The sequence below is a fragment of the Glycine soja genome, chromosome 15 (genome assembly GCF_004193775.1).
Source record: "Glycine soja cultivar W05 chromosome 15, ASM419377v2, whole genome shotgun sequence".
In the NCBI taxonomy this organism is placed as follows: domain Eukaryota; kingdom Viridiplantae; phylum Streptophyta; class Magnoliopsida; order Fabales; family Fabaceae; genus Glycine; species Glycine soja.
The window spans coordinates 44352733-44370514 of NC_041016.1; the positions used below are offsets into that span (position 1 = coordinate 44352733).

At 33.2% G+C, this 17782-nt stretch overlaps 1 protein-coding gene across 1 annotated transcript; it reads right to left on the reverse strand.

Annotated features, from left to right (window-relative positions):
* Positions 1–2741: 2741 nt before the first annotated feature.
* Positions 2742–16060, reverse strand: LOC114386196 (the record flags this gene model as incomplete). The annotated part of the gene is made up of 6 exons (XM_028346179.1): positions 2742–2928; positions 6359–6423; positions 11309–12568; positions 12890–12946; positions 13100–14344; positions 15500–16060. Coding segments are annotated over 6 exons (3375 nt in total), but the record flags the coding sequence as incomplete, so codon positions are not given.
* Between the last annotated feature and the right edge of the window lie 1722 nt (positions 16061–17782).

Genomic DNA, 17782 nt, shown 5'->3' on the forward strand with positions numbered 1-17782 from the left:
TATTATTTGCTATCATGATCAAAGTTCTAGCTAGTACGAAAGACTAAGGTAAAATAGCTTACACATCTTATCTATTTTGAAATAAGAGAAATGCTAATAGCATTCTCACTTATATTCTTTTCAAGAAAATGTGTTTATATTCTTTTTAAGAGAAATATGTTTAAAAGAATGTGATGAGATGTGTTGCTAGCATTTTTCTTGAAAAGAAAAACAACAAAAATAGTCCCCAAGAAAGTGATAATCTGACAATAGAAAATATCTATTTTCTGCTAGATTCAAAGCTCTAGCTAGTGTTACAAATGCAGATAGAGAAAAAACAAAATAAGAAAAATATGGGAAATTCAAAGAGAGATCCAATCATGGGATTTAACACATTTCAAGGTCAAATTCTTTTCCATTGTTTTTCTTGTCTTCGGAAGAGAGTAAAGTTCAATGGTTTCGGAACTGTAAAATGATTTTTTTTTACCTTCAATGCAAATCCAGATATTTTATATACATAACAGGATAATATGAAAACTTATCTTCCTTTCTTATCACAAGAGAATCTAATAGCTCAGTGTTTTCATTGGAATTTAAAGCATTACATCACCAAAATGTCGACGATAGTAATGGCAATGGTAGTGCTTAATTTTAAGGTTGGAATCAGTAGGAAACCATCTCCAATGCTCCTTCATTACCCTTATTTCATAAAGCTACAAATGCAAGGTATTTTATCTAGTATATATCAACATGGTTCAGACTAGAGTTGAGATGAAAGTAAAATTGCTATTTGATTGAATGAGTAAAAGTAATTACATCAGGCCATAATTATAGGCATTATATATCCAACTAGTAACTGACTATCAACTACTAACTATATCTCTAACTGGGCCCCTACATAACCCTACAATTTGGTAAAGCCAATAGCTGAAGCATTTGGAACAGAAGCTACAAGCTGTTGCCAATTGTAAATAATTAGTTCTTTAAACATCAAAGTTGCTCTGGCAACTGTATAGAAAGCTGTCTTAGGCAAGAGAAAATACCCTTCACATGTTTATATTCCCATTCTTCCCATCATAGAATTCCAAGGAAGCTTATGAAAAAGTAGAAGAACATAAAACATGGCAATCAATACCCACTGTCTCAGGGAGAACAAGTCATACATCAGGAAGAGAGACATGAACCAAAACTCATATTTCTAACAATTTTCTTCATGTAACTGTTCTAGTTGACTTGCTTTATTTGACTGCACGATTGAAGCAACTCTCTTACTACATGTAGTGAAGACAACCTTGATTTCTTGAGTCTTGTAATTAACAGGAGTTTTCAAAACTTCCCATTTGATGGCATTAGAGGGTGACTCCGATTGTGGACAATTGAGTATATCTTATCGGAGAAAGAGAAGGGAGGAGGGTCTGCATACAATTAGGCAATGATTTTAAGTTCTTCAATATCTGAATTTGAAGCAACTCTTGCCTAGGTGCCCAAGTCCTCCTTGGGAAAATGATACAAATTTAGGACAGCTCCAAATAAACAAACTATCAAAGAGATGCAATTATGATTTATGAGCATGCTCCTACCAAATCATTTCAAGATCAAGATTGTCTTTAGTGTCACTATACTAGGTCACATTCCAATCATCCGCCAACGATAGACTTAATCTTGGAGGACAGTCATACATCAATGAGCATGACAAATGACAAAATCCATACATACAAAGGCCTCAAACCTTTTAGAAACTTCATATCTATCTCAATGGTAGAAACATAAGCAAGCTGTTAGCCTTATGTAAGGCATCAAACCTTTTAGAAACATCATATCTATCGTCTAGAAATGACAAATTCTGTCCAAAAACTCTTGTGCTTCTTTGACTTCCAACATAAACAAAAGTCCCCCAAACATATTTTGCCAAATCATTGAGAAGGTCATGCATGACTAAACACATTTGTCTCTGCTTGATTGTTTAACAACGTACCCACATAATATATCATCTAAATACTCTCATGAGGGCATTGTATAAAATTTTCAGCCATTCACAACAAAATTAAAAGCTCTCTTACAAACATATGTAAATCTCTTGGGAATATGGCACAATAAGCAAAGCATCTCTTGAGATGAGAAGGAATGTGGTGATAAATTAAAGCAGAGACAATATTGCTATCCTCTCTTGAAAATTCTCAAATCTTGTTTCTCAATACACTTTCTCATTCCAAAACATCTCAAACATGTGTTCTTTTTGTTTCTCTTTTAGAAAGACAACCTTCTGGTCCTCTTTTAGATCCTCCTCCTCGTCGGCAGTATGTAAAGATTCTTGTTACATTCTATTCTCATTCCAAACATCGTCCAAACCATGAGGAAACTTCTTCCCCGAATTTTTCTAGAATGAAATCTAATTCTTTTGTATCATTAGTTGATCTAGTAATATCCTTAAAACATCAAACTCATGCGAAACAAAGACACAGGCATTGAGAACAAATTCACCTTCCATCCTTGGCTCCTTGTATAAATGTTGGGCAAGTAAGGTCTCATCCCATCCATACCCACAAATAAATATCACTTATCAGCCAATTAAAGATGATTTCTTTGTCATTCTCTCTACCATATACGGTTTCGCCCACAAATGTTGTTGTTAACAACTTTGATGACAATGATATAACACTGGAACCATTAGCTTCTTTCAAACTTAGCCATAAGCTCATACCCTTGATTCAAATTCCTTGCCAAATGAACTTTTACAAGAATTGAAGAAATTCCATACCTTGCTAGCACCGGTTTGAGATCTGGCTTCCAGCTTGCATTTTGGAGACTTGAAAGCAAATATCATGCAAGAGATCCATCACAGCATCATGCATGCTTGAACATGTGTGAGGTTTCTGATCTGCATCCTCAGCCACGGCAGCATGATGGTTGAACCTCTTCTTCAGAAGTGCCTCGTTGAGTTTTCTTCCTCTAAAAAATCACACCAAGGAAAGAAAAAAGAAGCAAGTATCCAACTTTAGCTAGTGAAGATTATTATGTTATTGACTCAGTCTGAAGAAAGACACAGAAGAAAACCTGAATCTCTTACCCTAATATTTATATTCTCATCCCACCTTAAAATTTTTAATAAAATATAAGAAGAAGAAAATTGCAGCCATTGGATTATAAGTGTTTGGACTGCGTGCAGAGTGGACTCACAAGCCAGAAAAGATTCGCCCATAAAAAACAAGGGGAATTTCTATGTGCATCCCCCGTTTTATTTGTACACTCAACACTTTTTCATTTTTTTTTTCTCAAAATTACTCCTAATAATAAAAGAATTTGCAATCTATAAGAGACTTATGAATTCGTAATATGTAAGAGTAAATTTATGAATTTGTAATCCATAAACTTACGGGTTCATAATTAGTTTATGAATTCTGTAAACATACAAATTCATAATTAGTTTATGGATTACAAACCCGTAAGCTTATCGATTTGTAATCCATAAGATGTAATCCGTATGTTTATACGGATTGACAATTCGTATGTATGGATTACATATTACACTTTAACCAAGTGACTTAATAAGTCAATCATGTTATAAAATAATTAATGTTTCTATATATAGCATTAAAGTTTTTAATGTATATTTAATGAACATGTAAATTTATATAATAAATTTTTTGAAAATTAATTTTAATCTAATAATTAATTTTTGTACATATATAATTTTTTTATGAAACCTATGATTTTTATTTAAAATTTATATATGTAAAAAAAATACATTATTAGATCAAAATTAATTGTCAAAAAATTTATTGGTCTTATTACAATTAATTTTGATCTAATAATGTATTTTTTTATATATATAAATTTTAAATAAAAATAATAGATTTCATAAAAATTTATATATGTAAACAAAGTAATTATTAGATCAAAATTAATTGTCATAAAATTTATTATGTAAATTTCAATGTGCATTAAATATATATTAGAAATTTTAGTGTTATATAGTGACATTAATTATTTTATAACATAATTAATCTATTAGTTGAGTTGGTTAGAGCGTCATGATAATAGCTTGAAAGTCAATCCTACATGGACCATTAATTTTAAATTAATTTGTAAAATATTTTAAAAAAATAAAAATAAAAATTTGTAATCCGTACGGATTGACAATCCATATACGAATTATATCTTATGGATTACGAATACATTTATTACCAGGGATAATTTTGAAAACAACGAAAAAGTGTTGGGTATATAAGTAAAATGCTAAGTGCACAAAGAAAAGCCCAAAAACAGGAATGATTTTTATTTGGACATTTTTTTACCAAATTTTTATTTGGACTGTTATTTTGTTGCTAAGAAAATGTTATTAATAATTTTATAACACATTTTTAAATGTATTTTTAGTATTAAATAAAATTTATTAAAAATAGAATATTTTTTAATTTCTTATTTAATTAATCTCATTCATAATTTTATAATTTTTAATAAATTTTAACTAATAATACAATACATACTATTATATAGTGTCATTAATAATTGTAATTTGTTGTTTTTAGAGATTTTATGAATTAACTATACGTAATCTTTTATAAGGTTGGCATTTAGAGGGTAAACCTAAAACCTTGTTACTATAAAATATTTGGTAGTTATATTTAATAAGATTTGACTACTTCGGCTAGTTAATCAAATATAATAATTTGTTTGGGTACATTTTGTTTTTTTATTCTGTAAGTACAGCTTGTTTGGTCAATAGGTACTTTGTCTAGTTAATTAAGGGTTTTGCTTGGGGCACCAACAGATTTGTTGGTACACCCATCAAAATTTCAAAAATACCCATTATACCCATGTGTTATAAGTAGCCCTTTTCTTCTTTATTTTTCATCCGAGCTTGTTTTTATTTTTCCTTCACTGTCATTCATTCTATTTGTTCCGTGAGAGGTTATTCGTGAGAGTTTGTTGTTCATTCTTGTGTCCTCTTTGGTGGTTGGTCTGCAAGTAGCGGTTGTGGCAGTGGCTAGTATGGTCATTAACGATAGAGGTAAGGTGTTCATTTTATTTCGTAATACATACGGATTGGTAATCCGTAAGTTAAATTAATTTTACGAATTGATAATCCGTAAATTTAATTTAACTTACAGATTGAGAATCTATATGGATTGTCCATCTATATGCTTCTTACGAATTACTAATCCGTATGAAACATACGGATTCTCAATTCATATGCTTCATACGGATTGTTTTGAATTTTTTTTAATTTATGTTTTTTTAAAATTTATTTACTTGTTTAATTAGAAAAAATTACAATTGATAATTATAGAACTTTTAAATAGATATAATCAAAATATTCATTTGATAGTTATAGTTTGTATAGTAAGAAAGTAATATTTAGGGTTAAAAAATTTATACAAAAAAATTATTTTTTTCGTTTTTAATTTAGTTTAATGTGTTATATTAATAAATGTAGTAAAAAATGCAAAAATTACATGATAGTATAATTATGGTGTGGTTAGGGGTTTCTTGTTTGTCATTGAAATTTTTTAATGTTTTGTTAAGATAGACGAAGATTAGTGGATATATGATAGTGTAATGTCTGAAAAAGTTTATATGAATGACCAAAATGAAGACGAAGGTGGTGTGAATGAAGAACATGTTGATTGTTCTGATGCATTCAATACTTGTCAGTCATTAATATGATTTATTGTTATTAAAGTAATTAAATGAATGTTCTTTGAAGACTAAACTTGTATGGATTGCATTGTAGCAATGAGCTCGATCTGTTACTTATGAAATTGGATTTGTGGCGGTGATTATGAGGCTAGACACAAATAATGGTATTAGAGGAAGGACCTCATTTGTTTTAATTGGTTGTGGAAGGAGTGGTCAATATAAGGTCAAGAATAAGGATTTGGTAAGAACGTGTATTGATGATAGAAAATGTGGGTATCCCTTTAAGCTGAATGCAAAACCAGTTGTGAGAGGCGAAGGATTGATGATGAATTTAATTTGTGGGAGTCATAATCATGAATTGGCGAAGTCTTTAGTGGGATAGCCATATGTTGGTCAACTGACTAAGGATGAGAAGATCATTGTTGCTGATATGACAAAGTCAATGGTGAAACCAAGAAATATTCTTCTAACATTGAAGGAGCACAATATCACTAGTTATACAATAATCAAACAAATATACAATGCAAGAAATGTTTATCGTTCTTCCATAAGAGGAAGTAATACTGAAATGCAACAACTAATGAAGCTTCTTGAACGAGATCAGTATATTCATTGACATAGATTAAAGGATGAAGATTTTGTGCGTGACATATTTTGGGGTCATCCTGATGCAGTCAAATTAATCAATGCATATAATTTGGTATTTTTGATAGACAATACCTACAAAACAAAAAGGTACAGGCTGTCGTTACTTGATATCATTGGTGTGACACCAACATAAATGACATTCTCTACTTCCTTTACCTATTTGGAGAGAAAACGTCTGAATAATGTTGTTTGGGCTCTACAAAGGTTTTGAAGTCTTTTCCTCAGACGTGATGCACTCCCTGGAGTTATTGTACCGACAGAGATCTAACATTGATGAATGCAATGAAAAATGTATTCCCTGAGGTGACGGATTTGTTGTGTCGGTTTCACATTGATAAGAATGTGAAGGCAAAGTGTAAAACCCTTGTTGGTAAAAAAAATGCATGGAATTATGTAATGGAAACCTAGGAGAGTCTGGTGGATTGCCCTTCTGAGCAACAATTTGATGAGTGCCTTAAGAAGTTTGAAATTGTTTGCTTACCATGTCCAATGTTTGTTGACTATGTCAACCAAACATGGGTGATTCCTCATAAAGAAAGATTTGTTAAAGCTTGGACAAATAAGGTGATGCACCTAGGAAACACAACAACTAACAGGTATGAAATTTTTAAATTTATGTAGTTGTCAAGTTTTACGATTGAATGGATTAAAAAATAATGTGTTTCTTCTCTTGGTTGTGTATTTCATATGCAGGGTTGAGTCTGCTCATTGGGCCTTAAAAAGACTACTACAAAATAGCCTTGGAGACCTATGTAGTGTTTGGGAAGCCATGAACAACATGATCACGCTGCAACACACTAAAATTAAGACATCTTTTGAGACAAGTACACATGTGGTTGGACATATTTTTAAAGTTACCTTATACAAGAGACTACTTGGCATGGTATCAAGGTATGCTTTAAATTAGATTGCTGCTGAGTTTGAGCGCGTACATTATGCTGGCAAAAACCCTTCTCGTTGTGGATGTGTGATGAAAACTACTCACTGTCTTCCATGTGCATGTGAGCTATCCAAATATGTTGTCGGTACCATACCACTTGAGACAATTCATATGTTTTGGCGAAGGCTAAGTTTTTCAAACCAAGGGTTATCTGAGCCCCAAGTGAGCATAACCAAAGAGATGGAAATCATATCCAAGTGATTTGAAGAGCTTGATGTTTGTGGCAAAGTTACTTTGAAGAGTAAACTTCGGGAAATTGTTTACCCTAATCTAAACTCTATGTGTGTTCCTCCAGAAAAGGTGAAAACAAAAGGTGCTCAGAAGACACTGATAAACAAGCAACAAAGATCTACAAAGCGTGATTCATCTTACTGAGAGTATGTTGATGCATTATACTCTGTGCAAAATAGTAATTCTTCAATCAAACATAGTGCATCATCATCTGAGCAACCAATTCAAAGAAGGACCATGCCGATGTTGGATCAATTTCATCCATGCACTCACGATTCCATTGTAAACATTGTTGATGTCAAAGTTGAAATTGTGGATATTGTGAAATTGCTGCCCTATTAGGTATGGGTGAAGATTCATAGTCATTGGTGCACAACCATTTGCTTAAAGAACTTACAAAATGGTTTGATGAGTATATGAACTTGGTTGGTAGCATAGACCAATTTGAGGAATTAAAGCGGTCCCTACTTGTTGATGGATTATCCATGGTATATAACTTTGTTGTTATGTTATGTTCGATTAAATTTGCTTTAAATAAATTCAATTTGTTGACTGTTACATGCAGGTTACCATGGACAATTGGATGAATATAACTGACATGAGATATGTCATTGCATCTGTTAGACAAGTGGCCTCAGATATCTTAAGAAGGGGGGGTTGAATTAAGATATTCGAAACTGTTTCCCCTAATTAAAAATCTATTTCACTTTTTACTCAAGTTATGAATTCCCTTAATGACAATCTTCTTAAATATTAATTCAAATGAAACAATTTGAATATGAATATAAAGAAATAATAAATAAAGGAGATTAAGGGAAGAGAAAATGCAAACTCAGTTTTATACTGGTTCGGCCACACCCTTGTGCCTACGTCCAGTCCCCAAGCAACCTGCTTGAGAGTTTCACTATCTTGTAAATTCCTTTTACAAGTTCTAAACACACAAGGACAATCCTTCCTTTGTGTTTAGAGATCCTTTACAACAAGAGACTCACAGTCTCTTAATCCCTTAGAGAATGAGAAGAAGAAGAAGAACAAATCTCTCTAGGAAGAGATGGATTTTACAGATTGAGCACTCAAATAATTCCTTAATGAATTGCAATTGAATTGGCCAAGGAATTCTTAAGAGGATAAAATGAATTTGCTCTTTGAGAGGATAAACACTTTGTTGTTCTGAAAATCTCTGTGCAATTTCGTGTTTAAGTCACATATATATAGACCATTGGTGGTCATGAGTAAAGCCTTTGAAAAGTTGTGACTCTTGAAATTATTTTTCTGAAAATCCTGTCTGGTAATCGATTACAGTAATTGTGTAATCGATTACAGCTTTTAAAATTTGAATTAAAACGTTTACTAACTGCTGGTAATCGATTACCAAAATTGTGTAATCGATTACACAGTCTAAAATTTCGAATTCAAATTTTTGTAGCTGTTATAAAACGTATTTGGCCACTGGTAATCGATTACCAGAGAGTAAAACCTTTGAGAAACACTTTTTAATATAAATCACTTGGCCAAACCTTTGCTAATTCAATTAGGAATTCCCTTCCTAATATTCTAGTGATCATCTTGATGTTGTGACTTGTAATCTTGAAGTATTGTCTTGAATTTTAATCTTGAAAAGCCCATTTGCATCAATTGCAACACATCATCATGATCATCATCAAAACATCAAAGCCAATTGCATCTACAATCTCCCCTTTTTTGATGATGACAATACAATACCTGAAATCAAGATTCAAGCAAGCAACAAACAATTGTATATAGATAAAATGTGCATGCGTTTACTCCCCCTATATTTCGGAATTCATGATCACTTGATTTCTAAGTTTGTTAAGCTTTTTCTTAAGCTTTTTCTACAACCTTTTCTCCCCCTTTGGCAACATCAAAAAGCCAAAGAACTCGGAAATCAACACAGATATAACAATGGAGTTGCAAGATATAAATATCAGAGTATTAAACACAATAAGCCAAACTCACAAACAAGAAATAATCAAACTAGAATTCAAATAACATAAAATGTCAACAACCACAAAATATCCAAGACTGAAATTTAAAAACCAAAAGATAAATAATCAAAGTACTTAGCATAATAATGTAAATTCTAAGAAACTAAAAGCCAAAATACACGGCTTATAAAAAGACATATAATCAGAAACTAAAATCTAAGAAGACGGAGGTGGTGGAGGAAGATCAAAACTCTGACAAATGTATCCGACATCCTCTTCAAGTTGTGTAAGGCGAATGTCCATACCGGCAAAGCGTGAATCTAACGAGTCGAAGCGGTCACCAACATAAGAACGAAGACCCCGTAATTCAGAGAGGACTTCATTCATGAGTGCGGAATCTTCACGTTGAGGGGGAGGTGAAGGAGTACGTTCATCTTGAGGAGGGAGTGCATCCTTCTTCAGCCATTGTCCATTCCGATCTTTACGATACCCAAAGGAGGTCACTGCACCAGCACCAATTGCAAAGGAACGCTTGACTTGAACAAAGGGTTCATCATCAAGCGGAATTTGAAAATGACGCAAAAACAGAGTAATCAAATGTGGATAAGGAAGAGGTGCATTGGCCCGTAATGCCTTATGCATTCGGTACCGAACCAAATGGGCCCAGTCGATCTGACGACCGGTTAGAAAAGCCCACATAAGAATCAAATCCTCCTCAGAGGCTTGTGCTAAATTTGAAGACCGAGGAAGCAAAATTCTAACAATGATATAATGCATGATGCGATTATCAAAAGTTAATGACCCGGCCAACAATCTACCGGTTATTTCAGCTTGATCATTGCAGACCATGCGACGAGCATCATGACTCGAATAATCGAATTTCCAGTCATCAACAATGGTGCCCTCAAAAGGTGCACCTTGACTGGGTAAATGAGTCAAAGAAAAGAAAAGTGACTGATCAATGACCATAGAAGTACCATGCACCTCAGACATAATAATACCATCCTGAATTTTTAAATTGCAGTAGAAGACCTTTACAAGTTCAGGATAATATGGCAATTTTAATGACATGAAATCAACAAGACCAGAATTTTGAAACACTTGATAGCAATCAAACGTTTCATCATTAAAAAACTCTACGTCTAGGTACTTAGGGTCTAAGATTATTCTAGAAGAAAACTGAGAAAGGTACCGTAGACGTTGATCATCGGATGAAAACAGTGTTGATGATCTTGGAGATGACAAAGAAGGAGGAATAGGTGTTGTGGGTGCTCCGGATGGGCCGTGACGGCGATGGGCAGCAGCGGTAGCGGTGGAGGATGATCCCTTTCTCTTCTTTGATGGCTCTGCCATTTGATGAAGTTTTTCTGGATTTTGATTGGTGGAAGTGAAAGAGGAGTGAGAAAGAGGAAGATTGGGCTTTACGGGACGTGATTTGGTGAAGAATTGAGTGAGAATCGAAGGTTTGAAGTTCTAGGTATGGAGGAAAACGTGGAGGATGCTTTGGCTGCGCAGCAGCTCTGATTTCGTGAGTATTAATAGAAGATGACGCATTGTAATCGATTACAGGTATTGGTAATCGATTACAGGCCCAATAAGCCTTCTGGTAATCGATTACAGGATGTTGTAATCGATTACAGGCTGCCTATTCATGTGTAATCGATTACACTGGATGGTAATCGATTACCAGAGCCTATCCTAGGCTATTTTCTTAAGAGAATATCTATATTTATGCTCAAATACATCCTATATGACTAATTTTCACTATTAATACACTAAATTCAATCATTCAATTATTATATACACAAGAAATCATAAATTCTATCATAAAAACAAGAATTCAAACAAGATCAAACAAAATAATCTACAATCAAAAAGTAGAAGTAAATCAACCAATCAATCCCTATTTTTCTAAATCTCTTACATCTAAGAGACCTAATTCTCTTCTAATAGAGAAGAACACTTCCTTGGGGAGAGGTTTAGTGAAAATATCAGCAAGTTGATTCTTAGTATCAACAAATTCTAATACACAATCTCCCTTTAAGACATGATCTCTAAGAAAGTGGTGTCTAATCTCTATATGTTTAGTTCTTGAATGTTGAACTGGGTTTTTGGATAGATTTATGGCACTAGTATTATCACACTTAATAGGTATGCGATCAAGAATGATGCCATAGTCAGATAATTGTTGCTTCATCCATAAAATTTGTGCACAACAACTACCGGCAGAGATATACTCCGCTTCAGCAGTAGATAAAGCAACACTGTTTTGTTTCTTACTATGCCATGAGACAAGAGCCGATCCAATAAATTGACAAGTTCCACTTGTACTTTTTCTATCAGTTTTAGATCCGGCAAAATCAGAATCAGAATATCCTATTAAGTTACATGTTGAATTCTTAGGATACCATAATCCTAAATTGATTGTTCCTAATAGATATCTCATGATTCTCTTTACTGCACTTAAATGTGATTGTTTGGGGTTGGATTGAAACCTAGCACACATGCATACACTAAACATAATATCAGGTCTACTAGTAGATAAATAAAGAAGAGATCCGATCATACCTCGATATTGTTTTATGTCTATAGACGGACCAGATTCATCTTTATCTAAGTAACAATTAGTGCTCATCGGTGTAGACATGTGTTTTGCACTATCCATCCCAAATCTTTTGATCAATTCCTTGCAGTATTTGGATTGATTGATGAATATACCTTCTTGAGTTTGCTTGATTTGTAATCCCAGAAAGTACTTTAGTTCTCCCATCATTGACATTTCAAATTCACTTTGCATATCAAGGGAAAACTCCTTGCACAATGAATCATTAGTGGATCCAAAAATTATATCATCAACATATATTTGAACCAACAAAATATCATTATGCTTTCTCTTTATGAACAATGTGGTATCCACTTTACCTCTGGAGAAATCTTTTTCTAGAAGAAAATTGCTTAATCGTTCATACCATGCCCTAGGGGCTTGTTTCAAACCATAAAGAGCCTTTTGTAATTTATAAACATGGTTTGGTTTATCAGGAATTTCAAAACCAGGGGGTTGTTCAACATATACCTCTTCTTGAATTAAGCCATTTAGAAAGGCACTCTTAACATCCATTTGATAAAGTTTAAAATTCATTATGGATGCATATGCCAATAGCATTCTAATGGCTTCTAATCTTGCAACAGGAGCATATGTTTCTTCATAGTCTATTCCTTCTTCTTGATTATACCCTTTTGCTACTAACCTGGCTTTATTTCTAATAATTATACCATGTTCATCTAATTTATTTCTAAAAACCCATTTTGTACCTATGATAGGATAATTTTCAGGTTTTTCTACTAATTTCCACACATTATTTCTTTCAAATTGGTTTAATTCTTCTTGCATGGCAATGATCCAATTATCATCTATTATGGCTTCTTTTATATTTTTAGGTTCAATCATGGATACAAAAGCCATATTATTGCATAAATCTTTAAGAGAGTGTCTAGTTGTTACCCCTTTTGAGATATCACCAATAATGTTGTCGAGGGGATGATCTCTTGAAGTTTTCCATTCTCTTGGGAGTGCATCATTGGATTTGCCTTCTTCTGGAGGATCTTCATTGTTTCCTTTGTCATTTCCTTTGGAATCTTGTTCATGAATGTTCATATGTTCTAAAGAATCTGCAATGTCATCTAGCATATTCTTTCTTGACAATATAGCATTAGATTCATCAAAGGTAACATGAATGGATTCCTCTATATTCATAGTTCTCTTATTATATATTCTATATGCTTTGCTTTGTAATGAATATCCAAGAAAAATGCCTTCATCAGATTTTGCATCGAATTTTCCTAGATTATCTTTACCATTATTAAGTACAAAGCACTTGCAACCAAAAACATGTAGATGAGAAATATTAGGTTTTCTACCATTAAATAACTCATATGGGATTTTCTTTAAAATAGGTCTTATCAAGGCTCTATTCATGATGTAACATGCAGTATTGACAGCTTCAGCCCAAAAATACTTTGGAAGAGAAGTATCATTTAATAAAGTTCTTGCAATTTCTTCCAATGACCTATTTTTCCTCTCAACAACTCCATTTTGTTGAGGGGTTCTTGGTGCAGAAAAATTATGTTCAATACCATGTTCATCACAAAATAATTCAAAATCTTTATTTTCAAATTCACCCCCATGATCACTTCTAATGGATGCAATCTTGAGATTTTTCTTGTTTTGTATGACTTTAGCAAGTTTCCTAAATGCTTGGAATGAATCACTTTTATGTGTAATAAATAATGTCCAAGTATATCTAGAGAAATCATCAACTATAACTAAAGCATAGTAATTTCCTCCAAAACTCATGGTTCTAGATGGACCAAATAGATCCATATGCAATAACTGTAATGGTCGAGTGGTTGAAACAACATTTTTAGATTTGAATGAGACTCTTGTTTGTTTGCCCTTTTGACATGCATCACATAGTTTATCTTTTTCAAATTTCAATTTAGGCAAACCAACTACTAAATCTTTTGAAATTAATTTATTTAAGTGATCCATGTTTATGTGAGCAATTCTTTTATGCCATAACCATGGATCATCATCTTTACTAAGAAAGCAATGATTGTTTTCTTGTTTTATGCTTAAGTCTATCATGTAAACATTATTGACTCTATGTCCTACATGCTTTATATTAATGTCATGCTTATGTTCTATAAGACATTTCTGAGAATCAAATGATACTAGATAGCCTTTGTCACATAGTTGACTAACGCTAAGCAGGCTGTGCTTAAGGCCTTCAACAAGTAGAACATTTTCAATGGAGTTTGAAGAATTTGTACCTATTTTACCCACTCCAAGAATTCTACCTTTGTTGTTGTCACCATATGTTACATGCCCGCTTTTCTTTCGAGATATATGTGTAAAATTTGATGCATCTCCAGTCATATGTTTTGAGCATCCGCTATCTATGTACCACTTCTTTCTCAAAGATACCTGCATAATCAAGTTTTTGACTTAGGTACCCAAATTTTATTGGGTCCTTGCATGTTAGTATAAACTGAGGATCCTTTTGGGACCCATATCATTTTAATGTTACTGTAATTTTTCTTGAAGTAGCAAGTTGATATGTCATGTCCTCTTCTTCCACAGTAAAAACAAGTGATAGAATTAGAATTACATTTTTGTGTGGAAGTGGAAAAGTTTTTATGAACCTTTTGTAGTTTTTCAGATTTATACCCAAGTCCATTTTTATTAGACACATATCTTTGTTTACTTAATATAACATCTAAATTATTTCTACTATATGAAAATTTTGCAAGTGAATTTTTTAACTCTTTAATTTCTTTTACATATTTATCACAGCAACTACAAGAATCTGTTATTTTCTTGTCATTAATAGTGGAGATATTAACTTTTTCATTTGTTTTAGAGATTGAGACTTCATTTCTAAGAAGATCTAATTCTTTGTTTAATTTCGAAATTTAATTTTCTAAATTTGAAATTGTTTTCTTTGATGATGAAACTAATTTTGCAAGTTTAATTGATTCTTTATGCAAATCAGCAAATGCATCTTGCAATTCATCAAAAGAAATAGATAAGTTGTTTGAAGATGTTACCTCTTCATCACTTTCGTAACTTTTGGCCATAAGGCAAAGATTTATCTCTTCATTTTCAGAATCTTCAGAGGATTCCAAATCATTTTCATCCCATGTGATGTATGCTTTCTTTAGTTTCTTCTCACTATGATTTTTCTTTTCAGATTTTTCCATCTTTTTTCTTGAAGATGTGACAATCAACCCTCAGATGTCCAGGTTGATTGCATTCAAAGCATTTTAGAGTAGAGGATGAATTTTCTGTCCTTCTCTTTGATTTAAAATTTGGTCGCCTCTGATTTCCTCTTACTTTAAGAAACTTGTTGAATCTTTTTACAAAGAGACTTAGATCATCATCATCATCTGGATCATTATCCTGATCACTTTCTTCTTGAATTGAGGATGATGCTTTAAGAGCAATTCCTTTCTTTTTCTTGTCATTTTCTTCATTTTGGTGCAATCTCAATAGTTCCATCTCGTGTTCCTGCAACTTACCAAATAAAGTGGCAAGAGACATGTTAGACAAATCTCTTGATTCAGAAATAGCCGTTACTTTGGGTTGCCATTCTCTACTTAAACATCTTAGCACCTTGTTTATAAGATCTTCATTTTGAAATTCTTTGCCTAAGGCTGCTAGATGATTTACTATATGTGTAAATCTCTTTTGCATACTCTGAATATTTTCATTTGCATGCATTCTAAATAATTCATACTCATGAGTTAGTGCATTTATCCTAGATCTTTTAACATCTGTAGTTCCTTCATGTGTTAATCGAAGAGTGTCCCACATTTCCTTAGCACTCTTACAATTTGAAACCCTGAAATATTCATCCATTCCTAGGGCAAATGTTATTATGTTTTTGGCTTTTAGGTTGTATTGTACTCGTTTTCTATCCTCTTCAGACCATCTATCTCTAGGTTTTTCTATGGTTATGCTTTCACTTGATGAACTACCATCTATTGAAACTCTTTCTACTGTGGTGGGTATATAAGGCCCTATTTCTATGGCTTCCCAGATATTTAGATCTATTGCCTCGATAAAAATTTGCATTCGGGTTTTCCAGTAGTGGTAACCCTCTCCATTAAAGATTGGAGGTCTATTGATAGAATTCCCTTCTAGAAATAAGGAATTTGCTGAGGCCATCTTTTTCTTGAAGCTTCTAAACTTTGTACAAGAATGAAGCTCTGATACCACTTGTTAGACAAGTGGCCTCAGATATCTTAAGAAGGGGGGGGGTTGAATTAAGATATTCGAAACTGTTTCCCCTAATTAAAAATCTATTTCACTTTTTACTCAAGTTATGAATTCCCTTAATGACAATCTTCTTAAATATTAATTCAAATGAAACAATTTGAATATGAATATAAAGCAATAATAAATAAAGGAGATTAAGGGAAGAGAAAATGCAAACTCAGTTTTATACTGGTTCGGCCACACCCTTGTGCCTACGTCCAGTCCCCAAGCAACCCGCTTGAGAGTTCCACTATCTTGTAAATTCCTTTTACAAGTTCTAAACACACAAGGACAATCCTTCCTTTGTGTTTAGAGATCCTTTACAACAAGAGAATCACAGTCTCTTAATCCCTTAGAGAATGAGAAGAAGAAGAAGAACAAATCTCTCTAGGAAGAGATGGATTTTACAGATTGAGCACTCAAATAATTCCTTAATGAATTGCAATTGAATTGGCCAAGGAATTCTTAAGAGGATAAAATGAATTTGCTCTTTGAGAGGATAAACACTTTGTTGTTCTAAAAATCTCTGTGCAATTTCGTGTTTAAGTCACATATATATAGACCATTGGTGGTCATGAGTAAAGCCTTTGAAAAGTTGTGACTCTTGAAATTATTTTTCTGAAAATCCTGTCTGGTAATCGATTACAGTAATTGTGTAATCGATTACAGCTTTTAAAATTTGAATTAAAACGTTTACTAACTGCTAGTAATCGATTACCAAAATTGTGTAATCGATTACACAGTCTAAAATTTCGAATTCAAATTTTTGTAGCTGTTATAAAACGTATTTGGCCACTGGTAATCGATTACATCCTCTGGTAATCGATTACCAGAGAGTAAAACCTTTGAGAAACACTTTTTAATATAAATCACTTGGCCAAACCTTTGCTAATTCAATTAGGAATTCCCTTCCTAATATTCTAGTGATCATCTTGATGTTGTGACTTGTAATCTTGAAGTATTGTCTTGAATTTTAATCTTGAAAAGCCCATTTGCATCAATTGCAACACATCATCATGATCATCATCAAAACATCAAAGCCAATTGCATCTACAACATCAAGGTATAATGTGATCCTTCTTTCTCTTTCACTCTGACAAAGCATGACATTTTCTCTCTTAGAAGTCAACCATCAAGAGATACGCTCGAGCTGCTAAAGTCCACTGTGTTGCATCACATTTGCTCTGATATACTTCTCGCAACTAGGATAGTTAAACATATGTCACATGACATTGTACTATCTCAACTCTTGCCTCTTCAGCACTTACTTCAAGCAATTCAACTAAGAGCAAGACGACATCGTCCACATGAAGAGGCTCAAAAGTATGGAACACGCCTATAATGGGAAAATGCAGCAACGATACCACATCATCCAAGGTGATAGTCACTTCTCCTACCGGCAGATGGAAACTACTGTTTCCTTATGCCACCTCTCCACGAAAGCAAACATAAGTCCTCTATCACCAGTGTCCAACAAACATGTGATTAGAGGACTTAATCCCATGGCAACCACTAAGCCTTCGATCTTTGGGACAGGTCCCCGATCACCAATGTCCAACGAACATGTGATCAAAGGACTTT